Source organism: Parus major, chromosome 14 (genome assembly GCF_001522545.3).
Source record: "Parus major isolate Abel chromosome 14, Parus_major1.1, whole genome shotgun sequence".
Taxonomy (NCBI): Eukaryota; Metazoa; Chordata; class Aves; order Passeriformes; family Paridae; genus Parus; species Parus major.
Genome location: NC_031783.1, coordinates 9,249,862 through 9,262,467, shown reverse-complemented (window position 1 = coordinate 9,262,467; position 12,606 = coordinate 9,249,862). Strand labels below are relative to the sequence as shown.

General features: G+C 37.0%; 1 protein-coding gene across 1 annotated transcript; it reads right to left on the bottom strand.

The window, feature by feature from the left end:
• Positions 1-702: 702 nt before the first annotated feature.
• Positions 703-12,535, bottom strand: PMS2 (PMS1 homolog 2, mismatch repair system component). The gene is made up of 15 exons (XM_015642479.3): positions 12,405-12,535; positions 12,057-12,196; positions 11,390-11,476; positions 10,206-10,308; positions 9,344-9,527; positions 8,726-8,893; positions 7,375-7,472; positions 6,965-7,064; positions 6,629-6,713; positions 6,084-6,236; positions 4,170-5,064; positions 3,183-3,350; positions 2,592-2,692; positions 1,490-1,659; positions 703-1,117 (listed from the first exon to the last, which is right to left on the bottom strand). The coding sequence occupies exons 1-15, from the start codon at positions 12,422-12,424 to the stop codon at positions 974-976; spliced, it is 2,616 nt and encodes an 871-aa protein (XP_015497965.1). The 5' UTR covers positions 12,425-12,535; the 3' UTR covers positions 703-973.
• Positions 12,536-12,606: the final 71 nt, after the last annotated feature.

Here is a 12,606-nt window from a genome sequence, read left to right as displayed (position 1 = left end):
TGCTGAAGGTTCTTGGCCGCAGCCGTGCCGGCTACCATGGGCACGCTCTGCCGCGCTGCTCGGAGAAGCGGCACGGGCGGCTTTGAGCACTGGAGAAACAGCAACTGCATCACGGCCACAGCTCCAGCAGCGGCAAATGGAGAGTGAAGGGAACATAACCCATAAACAGATTTCTTGGGTCAAATCTTGTTCCTACAGAACTGGAAGAGCATATGTATCTGTTTTAATGGTTTCTGCTTCAAAAAGACCGTCTTCTAACTGTTTTGATTGTACTAAGATAGAATTTGGGCTGGCCTAACTGGCAATGCCCGTTGCAAGAGTTCTTTTCCCCATTCATTATCAGAAAAAGAAACCCTGTTCTTAAAAAATCAAATTTGGAATTCAGAAGGGAACAATATTAATTAAAAGCTATGATGCCAGACTAATTATTCTATTCAAGCCTTAAAACACGGATAACAGGAAATTCATCATTAAATGCAATATTAAAGCTATAAATTATTATCTAATCAAACCCAGCTTTGGTATCAAAAATATTTTCACTTGTGTATCATTTTCATTTTCTTTAAAATTATCATATACATGATGTATAAACATAGAAAATTAATATTTGTTTTATGGTATTGCTAGGGACTTAAATTCACATTCCACTTCATTTTAAGAATCAGTGTATTTGCTATAAATGAGGTTCACCTACTCCTGATCTTTATATAAAAACTTATTTATTTTATAAAAGTTTTGATTGCTGCTCAAAGAAGTACAACACACAATAAATTACAATAAGAAGTTATTTACATGAATTCCAGGATGTTGGTATTGATGACTCAACAGCAATAACAAGGAAACCCTAATGAATGCCTTCAAGTGCTATTATTTCCAGCTTTGAAGACTAAAATTTTTTTACTCAAAAGAGGGGAGTCGCAGTAAAAGCTCAAAATATTGCCAAGAATTAAAATGTTAATAAACAGACACTGACTTATTCTGGTGAAATCAAGTCTAAACTGACTATATGTCTCATAGTAGGCCTTCCATGGGGGCAGTTCCAGGGATGTTCAATCTCACCCATATGGGTGATCAGTTTTCTCATTTCCTGCACATTCAGTGCAGTTCCAATCATCACCTGCAAGCAAAGGAAAATAAATTAATTATTTCCTTTTTCCATTTGCCAGCTGACCAGAGCAGTAGTTCAGCCACTACAGTTAATAAATTCTGTGCAAGGCATTAAAAGTAAAAAACACCTACCAGACAATCAGAAGACAAAAAATAGCTAACACAGTGCTCATGAGCACATTAGTTTGGAACAAAATAAAAAACTAGCAGAAATGTTTCCCAAGTTACACTAGATAAAACCATGAGGAACAGAAGGAAGGATATTAGCTGCTGACACTCAGCAGTAAATAAACTTGCCCTGCAATACACATACAGATACAGTCACCTGCACTACATCAGGAAACGTATTTATTTCAACACAAACATCAAGTGCAGTACTTACAGACTTCCTGCAAGCTCGAGAAGCAAACATCTGTCTGACCCTGGAGGGCCTGCACATCACTCCAGGGCAGTCACTCAACATGAAGATCAGCTCATCTATGTCTTGTGGACCAAAAGTCCAGTTTTTGCTTGTTGGCAACGATATCAATTTAACTCTTTGAGTTACAGGAGCTGGAAGGTTTGCAACAATAATAAAGAAACAGAGAAAAACAGAAAATTCCTTTTTCTTGAGAGAAAAACTGAGGAACTACTTTAAAACATTAATATGATGTGATATGTGTATATACTAATGTTTAAATTTAATCTTTTGATGGCTCTGATTAACTAACCAAAGTGGTAACTACGGCAGTGCTCTTTTAACATCAACCGAAAAAAGTTGTTTGCAAACTTAAAAGCAGGAAGATCTACTTTCTAACAAACCCTTCAATTTCAAAGGACAAATAGTTTATGGAACTTTTTTGAGTTTATGTGACTACAAAATCACTATGGATTAATGATGGTAAGAGATTGATAATAGCATTTTAGACCAGATAAACCCTGGGATATTCTGAAATGAAGACTATGGAAAAAATGTGTAGTGACTTCCCAAATAGCAAAGTGGTACCACACTGCATTTTCATTATCCTCATTGTGTAAGGGAAACAATAAGGAGCTTGCAGGTTAAAGAATTTGGTCAAAAGAACAAAGCAAGTCAGTACTAAAGCCATAAGGAAAACCAAAGAAAATCAGTTACTAATGCTTTCTATTTTAAATTACTATGTTTAGCACTTGTCCACATTTGTCCTTGCAGGTGTACTAATAAAACAAAAGGATTTTAATGTAACATATCCAAAAAATGCACATCCAGTCACGTAGTCAAAGACTGACCCCAGTCTTCAAAACCTTCTGTAAAAAGATGGTGAGATAAATAATCTACAATGTTCTGTTAAATCATGCAGAGAGACCACAGAATCATAAGTCTTAGGAAAACAAACATCCCATATACAATAATCTTATCTCATCTTATTTCAAAGCTTCTGATAACACCCAAGGGAAATGTTGCATAATAAATAAGATTAAACCTTTGAGCTCTTTTACTTCCAGCAATTCTGGTCCAAACTCACCATTTTCATTTATGATAAAATCAAAGCCATTTTTTCTGAATATTTCTAGGTTTTCAATCAATACCGTTTCATTTACTGCTGTTAGATTGAGATTTTGAGGCCTGAAACCAAGAGAGAAAAAGACTTTATTGCATAGGTACACAGTGCAGAGCACTTAGGACAGATTTCACAAACAACCTAGAAATACTTAATACAAAGCTCTTAGTAAAACTTTCCACTCTGCTTTGTTAAAAAAAAATAAAATCTCACTACTAAACAGTTACTTCCAAGTGTTACTCAGGAGAATGAAGCCAGTTAGGCAGCATTCCTTGTTGCAGGAACAGTCTCCAATATCCTACCAAACTGTGGGCTGCTATGAAAGCCCACTGGGAAACCTGTTTGACCACTGACTTGCTGCACAGCTACAACTGCATCCATGGAATTTATGTTTCATGTGAGGATTGACTCTTTGAAACAAAGAATATAAAAAACACTTTATTCTCAAATGTTCTGAATGTGTGAAATGCTACATAAATATAAATCATAGGCATCATTCTGAAACACTGAACTCAACTTAAAACATGTTATTGTTGAAACACTGAAAATACTTACACTATCAGCTTCTGACCTTGGAGAACAGTGTGTTGTTGCAACATCTCAAAGTTATATTTCTCATCAGTAGCATGTTGGTCAATTATGAAAAGATCAGAATTCAACTTTGCTATTATAAACCCTAAATTGAACTGGCCAATGATTTCCATCTTTGCAAACATTTCTTTACTGTAGACAAAAAATATAAAAAGAAAATAAATTACACCCTTATCAGTTATCATGTAAAACTTTAAAATTTCTGTTTGTCCCCTGCATTTCACACTTTATATTAAAAAAAAAAATAAAAAATCAAAATCACATTTAAACAGGATATACATGTTGAAAATCTGCCACTGATCGATGAGGCCATTTCTGGCAGAAAAAAATCCATCATTAAGACAGGATTCCACCATTGTGATAATAAAATTAGAAGCAGGCAATATGGCAATAGCCCAAGTAATTAACAATGAAGATGGCATCGTGGTTTTGAAGGCAGCTGACATATGTGCCTTCTTTTCACAATTAGAAGACTTTCCTAACACATTTTTTAATGTGATTTAATGACACTTTTACTGTCCCCTGACCACCTGAAAGCAACTTATTTTTCCAGATATGTCTCACCAAATTTCATTCAAGGGAATACAAGGTACGCAGTCTTTTCAATGTGTTTTCTCTGTCACAAAATCTGGTGTTTCTCTGACTCCACTGCAATTTACAAAGTTGATCTAAGCTGAATCTATGATGTTTGTGGCTTTTTTAGTCTTTTTCCACATTCTGTTTGCCCTTAGTTCAAGTAAGGTGCTCTGCTTTAAAATAATGGAGTCAGTATTATGCCAGTAAAACAATGCATCAAATAGACTTTTTTGTGACATTAAATAAAAAATAGACCCAAACCTAGCAGGTACATGTAAGCCTCTTGCCCACTCTCAAGACAGGTCTTTGATTTTTGTTTAACTAATTTTATTAAATGATGAACAAAATATATCAAACAAGTAGAAGTAGAAATACCTTATCTCTTTTCTTAATTCATCTTCTGCTACTTTATTGTCCCCAGGACTAATTTTTGCTTTAAATCTTCTGTAATTTTCAGTTTCTGTGTTTTTCTGTTGCTGCTGTATTACTTTTTTTACCTTTTCTGCCAAAACCTTCATAGAGAATTCAAGAGGCACAATTTTCTTTTTAACTTCCACCAGTACATCAACACTAGTGTTCTTCACTTCAGGATATTTACCTGCCTTGGAATCATCTGCTTTACTTTTAAAGTTTCTGCTTTTAAAACGTTTTACTCTTGGGGAACAACTATTGGCTTCTTGAGATAACTTGTTTTGATCAGTCCAGTCATTCACTTGATTTAGCTTGGGTTCAGTGCCCAAGACCTGAACATCACAGTCCAATGACTTCTTACTACATCCAGCAGTTTTAAGACATTCCTTCTGCATCTGTTCTTCTGTGCTACAGAATTCTTCTTCAGAATTAATTGCACTTTCACTACTGATGAAGCTTCCAGCTTCTGGTGTACTACATCCAGCATCTGACTCAGAAATGCTACAGAATCCAGAATCTGCAGTATCTTCTAATTTTCTCAAGTGTCTCATTGGAACTGACACCTCTGAGTCCGACTTATGACAACTCTCAGCCTCCTTAGTCAAGATAGCCTTTTGAATCTTTACAGTACTCCCAGTGGTATCGAGTAACCTCTGTCTAGGGAAACTGTGCTGCTGTTTTACCTTTTTAGAGCTTTGAAAATTACTTTCTGTAGCTTGATGGAGAGAGAATGACTCCCTTAATCTGGCAAGAGTCATTATTCTTTTGCCTTCACCACTTGGATTTTCAGTCTCAGAGTCAGACAGCACTTCTGCCTGAGGCTTTTCTGTCTCTTCAAGAAGTGTCTTCTTCAAGTTACCTAATGAAATCAGAATACAGAGTATTTCAAGATTCTAAGTTAGCTGGAAACATGAATCAAATGATGTGGTTTAGGAAAGGGAATGAAAAGAGGTAAGAAAAACACCAAACTGCTCAAAGGAGCCCTGAAGCTTCAGAGAATGAGTATAGGGCTGAAATGCATTAATATCAAACACAGAAACAGTTACATCTTCAAGATATTTCATGGCACTACTAAGCATGAATTTGTAGTCTCTTTCTAAACTGAAAGAGTAATCAGTCCAATCAGCACATTTATTTACATTATCCAAAGAGTTTAATGACAGAGAGACAATGAAAAGTGAGTTGCTCTTACACTTCAATGGTCACTATAAAATTTCATTGGCAAAGTGTTAAGAAGCTGGCATGACAGGCATTTAGAGTACATGGGATTTGCAGGTCATTAGAGGATTTCAACCTTGTCAACTGCCAGTCCAACAAGGGTTTTACTGAAGGTGAATTTAAAATAACAGTCAGAATCAGGCTACAACTGATTCTATGTGTTAGCAAAAAGGAAAATTAGAAGAATGAATTTTTGAATGAAAGGAAGAAGATGAGATGATCTTTACTCCTTGGGAAAGCAATTTTGAAAGACTACACAGTCACAGGATAATCATCAATTTATGTAGATAACATATAAGAATCAAAGTTTAAAATCCAAAAAACTCATACTTAATTTTCATATTTTATTTATGACCCCTTAACCATTCTTTCTCAAAGACATTTTCATAAAAAAAACACAGACCTCTTTTAGTATCTTGGGAGAAATCTTTTGCAAGCTTTATCAATTAATTCTGTGTTAGTTTTTTCCTCACAAACTTGACTGTAAATCCTGCTTGCTGGCATGTGTCATTTCCATAACAATCACTTAGTAATTTAAGGTCCTTCTTTATTTTTTTTTCTTTTTTTTTCATTTCTTCTTTGGGTGTTTAAAAACAGGATCCTCTATTTTTAATTCTCTGATATATATCATATTCAAAACTTCCACATTTTGTGTCCTACCTGCAACGTCCAGAAGTTTCTGATTGACATTCAGTTTGTTAACATCACTACCAAACATCTCCATCAGAGAAGTCTTTAGAATTGCTAATAAAAACTTTTCCTCCTGAAGTAAAATTTGCCTTTTGTCAGGAGTTACATTGATGTCAACACACTCTGGAAGAAAAAAAAGAAAAAATAACTGCTTTACAAATAAAATGCAATGTTATTGCACAGAATTAGTTCTGGTTTGTTTGCCATTTTATCTGCAAATGACATTTAACTGTTTCAATAATCCAGCAAACAAAAACATGATACACATTTCCATGTATTTAAGATGACCTTTTCCTCACCACTTAAGAAGTTATTTTTGAGTATAGAAAAGGTGGAGGGAAAAATAGTCAAACCACAGCTAGACTATTTCTCCCTCATCAACTGAGCATTAAAAAATCCACAGAGTGCAGGAAGCCATAAGAATGAAAATGGCAATATTCTCTAAATACAAACATCATTGAAGAATAAATTGTAATAGCCTTTGCTGAAGTTGCTAAAAATTATTCAGAACATACCAGAATCTACCCCAATGTTAAGGACAACAAATGGATACTGGTGTTTATTGTGTAAGTGATAAACTTCATTCACAATCTTCACAACCTGCAAAAAAGGTGAAAAAACAATAAACTTCAAAAAATATTATCTTCTATTTTGCACCAGTGTATATTAATGCACTAAAACATATATTGTACGATTGAGATCTTGTTCACTGAAATAAACAACTAAGATAGAAACTTGAGACAGAGGAACTTTTACTACCAAGAAACAAACATACACATGAGCTACTAATCCTGAGGTTTTCAGAGAATATTGAGTTAGTGGGGCTGATGATAGAAAAACAACTCCCTCACCTTTGCTGGATCGCAGGGACGTTGATTGATAAAGAAGAACTGTCTGTCTGTTGTACTCCTCCCAACACCATGATCACAACGAGAAATGAAGCCAGTAATACTGTTGGATAAATAATGTTAAGAGTAAGGTAAAATGGATGAGAAAAGCATGTTTATGGGGAAAGTATTTTATAAGGGGCTTAAGGAAGCACTATTATACAGCATCAGTTAATATGGTTACATACATTGCCTCTCCCCATTCCTTGTATGACAAAGGCTACTACAAAACTTTATCCCAATATCTACTATGCTGTTCTTGGCTTTTTTCAATGGTATAAACCACACCTTTTTATTTCTTTTATTTTTTTATTTTAAATTTCTGTTTATGGTAAAGTGCCACAGGCAGAAGTGGTTTGTACTTTCCTAATTACCTATAAAGATTTTGTGGCATGTCATCAGGGTTGAGTCGATATTCTTCACACACAGCTTCACTAGGAGGAAGCTGAACAAAAGGAATAAGGCTCTGCAACTGAAAAGAAGAAAAAAATGAGGGAAGAAAGTGAAACATCTAACCTATATAGATTTTCCCCTTTATTTTATTGTCATTTATTAGCCTGAAAATTTGAGAAAATGCAGGGTTTTGGCTGACCACTTAAAATATCCAAACCTACTAGAAGATAATAGCACTGATCACTGAGAAACAGAAAAATGCCTTTAAGAAATACCTGTTCTCATCCTCTGATACAACATATGCCTTAGTTATTTCACACACCCTTACATTAAATGTACACAGACAGAACAACATGTTCATGAAAATGATTGACAGTTTGACCTAAACAGGTTTTATGCTAAAATAAAAGGCAAAAAGAGTAATAGAAGTTTCTTTTGAAATGCCAATAAAAAATGTGTTATTTGAATCACAACCTCCCTAACAACAGTTATGTTTACCACAAACACTTTTCCAGTCATGCCACTGTTATTTTTTGCCATTACAGCAGTTTCTATCAATTTAAGTGCTCAATATTAAAAAACAGGCTATAAGCTAAACATTTTATTCAGATAACACTCAGTTTTCAACTATGCTTGGTGCCACATGGCAAGACAAAGTTACATCCTCCTTCTCATCTTTCAGCCACAGCATGAACAGGTTTTGAGATTTCTGTATGGGCACTGTGGAGGGAAAAGTTGTTTATCAACAGCCAGCAGCTATCAACCACTCAATATTTCTGATAATTGTAATATACAGTTGCAGAAAGGATGTTTTTGAGCTTTTTTTCATCTCTGCTCTCATCTAGAGGATAACAATTATTTTTATAGCTATTCCTTAGAAATTATCACAGTCCACAGCTTTACAGGGGCTGACTGCAATCTCATTTAAAGGTTAACCAGAATAAAACTCAGTTTCATAGAAGAGCTTGCAAAAGTGAATACGCCTCAGTTTTCTGTTCTCCAGTTAAGGCTGTCACATCACACCATTTTAAGGATATTTTAAATTGGCTTGTTCTTGTGACACACAGCCCATTTGCTGGCACAACAGCTCTTAAAACTGGTTTCAGAGGGATATTAAGCCATAACCCCATCTCCTAAATAATTTCTCTTTCTTAAAACATCTCTGAGCACATCCAGGACTTTCAGAGGAAGCTGTGGAGGCTGTGGCGTCTCTCCTCTGTCAGCCTGTAGGGTGAGCTGCAGGCCAACACTCCATCCTCTCACACCTTATTAGATAGTAAAAATCCCACTACAGAGCTACATTCTCTCTCTTTTCAATAATAAAAGCAATACCTGTTTTTGTCCAAATACTGCTCCAATGTTCTCCTTTAAACTGGGACTTCCAGCAGTGGATATCACACAACTTTTTTTCCCTTGGCCAACTTGATTAGTGCAGTTAATCCGCACTCCTTTGGAAACAATACAGTAGGCCTGTAACAGCTGGACCATTTTTGCATATTCCTATTAAAGGAAAAAAAAGTTATATATATATATATCTATGAATTCAATAAATGCATTCAATATCTGCAAGTAAGAAAGAGGAGAGAGTTTTAAAATATTCATAAACTAAATTTATATATATATATATATATATATATGAAAGATAGTATTTTAAAACTAAATAGGATATTTACAAGACTGATATTTAGCCACAACGCAGCAGTCCCTGGTTTTAAAATATAGATAAGTGATCATGATATGGATTATTTTCAAATTTTGAGAATGTACCTCTAAACCCAAATACTGCAAAGCAGAAGAGAAAACTATACAAGACTTTTGTTATTTAATTAAGATGTAAGACACGCATGAAATAGTCTGTAACCAATGCATTCTACAGAGAACCGAATTTCATTCAGTAGTGAAAAATTCTAGGGGACGACACTCCTTTGAATGGAGAATTTCTGACCTTACCTTTTTGATGTTTCTTTGGAACTCTTTATGCCGCACTGGTAACGTATAAAACAGCTGCTGGATGCTGACAGTTGTTCCTTGCTGTCGTGGGAAATGAGTCTTCTGAGTAATTTTGCCGTTGTGATCAAACACCAAACGAGTCCCAACCTTTGCTGACTTATGACAGGTGAAAATGGTAACATCACTAATGGGAGGAAAGAGGCAACAGAATTATTCACTGAGCACCATATCATCTTATCTACTCCTCATGTCAAGCAGCATGGAAACAACAGCAATACTACTAATTTAATTAAAACAACTCTTCCCCACAAACAACTAAGAACCTGCTCTTCAGAGTAGTATAACATTTTCCTAGCTACACATTCTTATTTGTATGCCTTTCATTCCTCTTATAAAACTCAGTGTTAAAATCTAGTTTTGCTGAACATTATATTCCTCATTCTAAAAGATACCAGCAGCACTGTTTACAAAAGCTGATTCAAAATGTACAGTTGGTCTGAAAGAAATTTAAATACAGTCTTAATGAGTTACAGCCCAACAACCAGCACTCAAATATTACAGTGCTTTAAATCAGAGGATCAAACACTCATGCAAATACACAATCCCACCCTGTAAAGAGCTGCATACTTAAGTAACACTAAATTCTGTATATAAAATGATAAATTAGGTGCTTAGAATCATAGAATAATTTTGGTTGGAAACGACTCAGGATGATGACAATCTATTGCTCGAAACTGACTTAAGAGTAAGGAACTGGAAGTTTCCAAAGCCTCGTTTTATCAATAATAACTGAATAACTGAAAGGGTGTAGTGTTTTTGTGCATATAGTAACTTTCTACTACTAATAAATAATATTAATTACCTTAATGCACACAGTGAACTCAAAGCTTCACCTCGAAACCCAAATGTTTCAACATGTATTAGATCAGAAAAATCTTGTATCTTTGATGTGTAATGCTTCAGAGCTGGAAAAAGATGTTTCAAATACATACTTCACTTCAAAGTGACACTGGTCTATGCAAGTAGATTTTGTATGCATGTCAAGAAGCAAAAAACCTTCTGTATTATTCATTGTATTTTACATAATGATTAAAGGCAAAACACTGCTTGCTTTCCCTTTTCCTATAAAAAAGTTTTCTTTAAAATCCTCATATGCACCTCTTATTTCACACTTACATCACAGATTTATTCAGCATTACTGGTATAAGCACTACAAGATGCCTCAGAGCAGGACACAGTACCTACCTCTGCTGCTGCTGGACCTGTCACAGATTTTGCCCTGCCAGAAAACAGCTGCAGCTTATGCTGTGCATTGTGGCATAAACCCAGTCCACCACAACAGCTGAGGAGAACTCAGTCCACACCATCAGTGCAGCACCAGTCACCGAATTGTTGTGACTGTGATCACTGTGTTGGAAGGAGTACAAACTGACCTAGCAGCAATACCCCTGAACTTTCACTGCACTGGAACAGCAGCAGACTGAGTTTCTGATGTACCAAAAACATACAATGAACACCAAAGTTACTGAGTAATAACCTATGGGGGAAAAGATTCCTAGTTGTTTTATCAAAAAAGAAATTCCAGTACTTCTGTTGCAGTGGCTAGTTAGATTCATCAGACAATATTGTTTCTGCTCCCATTTTATGCAATTCAAAACTAGCAAATGGGAAGTTTGACCGTCAGTGGAATATCAGGTCCCTTTCAGCAAATACTCAAGTTTATAATTCACCTTCCTAAAGCAGCCACTTCCACACAGCTCAACTCCTTCAACAATGACCAATTATTAAACATGAATTATTCCACATGAACATTTATAAGATTTTCTCTTCTAAGATTATTTGTATTACTTGTACCACTTAAATCAGCAAAGAAACCAAAGACTATTTCTGACTTACAAGAACTATAACCACAAGAGCACTACAGAAGATCAGTCTAGAGTTCCTCAAGTCTTGCAGGTAACACAAACATTATGTAAAAGCCAAGTGTCCATTAAATATGATTAGACTAAATGCCCATAACTGAATTATGAAAAAAATTCAACTTACTCAAGCCTTCAAAGTTTTCCTCTTCCACTCCACCTCCATTATCTGAAACTTCTATCAGTTCTGCTCCATGATCTTTAAGTTTTATATCTATAAAATTGAGTCATAAAGTATTTTAATTCTTTATGTTCACACATGGTGTTTAGTATCAATTTTGCACTTCAAGTCAATTTTTCAAATTACAGCTTCCCATGTCAAAATTGAATAATATCAGAAAAACAATCCTGATAGCTGTCAAAAGTCAGGTCAATCTAATGCAAACAAGCGTGTAGTTCCAGGTAATTCAGCTTCACTGAACTTCTGTCTGAACAGAAGTTTTCCCAATTATCCCAGCCACCACCCTAGGAGCTCTGGAAACCAGCTCTGCCTTACCCTGTGCTAGCCCAAGGCTACCGGCTGGTACAACCTGATCACCATTGCTGCATAGGCCATACGCTTTTTTAGTGGCCAACGGGGTTAGAAATTAAATAATACAGTCTCACAGGCTACTAGGAATGCAGCCGGAGCCTGGGAATCAGAATGTTTTATTAACCTGAGGTGTAAAATCACTGCAAACACGCTTGGATCAAGCAGAAAGTATTTGCCCAGGTTTGTTAATGTGCACTCGTTTTGAGGAAAAAGATGTACTTTAGAAGCCTATGAAACGTTATGAAATTCGAGGAAGAGTTACCGATGTTGGTAGCTCCGGCATCCAGGCTGTTTTCCACCAGCTCTTTCACGGCAGTCCCGAGGTTCAGTACAACCTGCCCCGAGCAGATGCGATGGACAGATCCGCGGTCGATGGGTCGGATGGTCCCGGCGGGCTGCGGGCTAGGGAGAGAGGGACAACAAACCCCACTCAGGCTTCCCCAAGCGAGCCGGGAGGGGAGGCGGGAACCGAGTGGAAGCCGGAACCGCGCCGGCAGCCGGAGTACGGCCCGTGCGAGGAGCGCGGCTCCCGTGAGGGGAGCAGAGCGGCCTGGTGGGGGGGTGCGAAGACGGGAACCAAGGCCGCTACCGGGTCACTGCACACACTCACCAGGGCGCAGCCGCTTCCATCGGGGCCCCGGCGGGGCGGGACGCGCCGCACTCTCCTCAGGCTCCCGCCCCGCTCGATCAGTGCCGGGAACGGCCGCGGCGCGCCCGCCCCGCACCGCCTGCGCGCCCCGGCCGGACGGCACAACCCCGCCCACCGTCCTGTGGGGAAGCGCTCGGTGACCCAACGGTGGCCAATGGAAGCA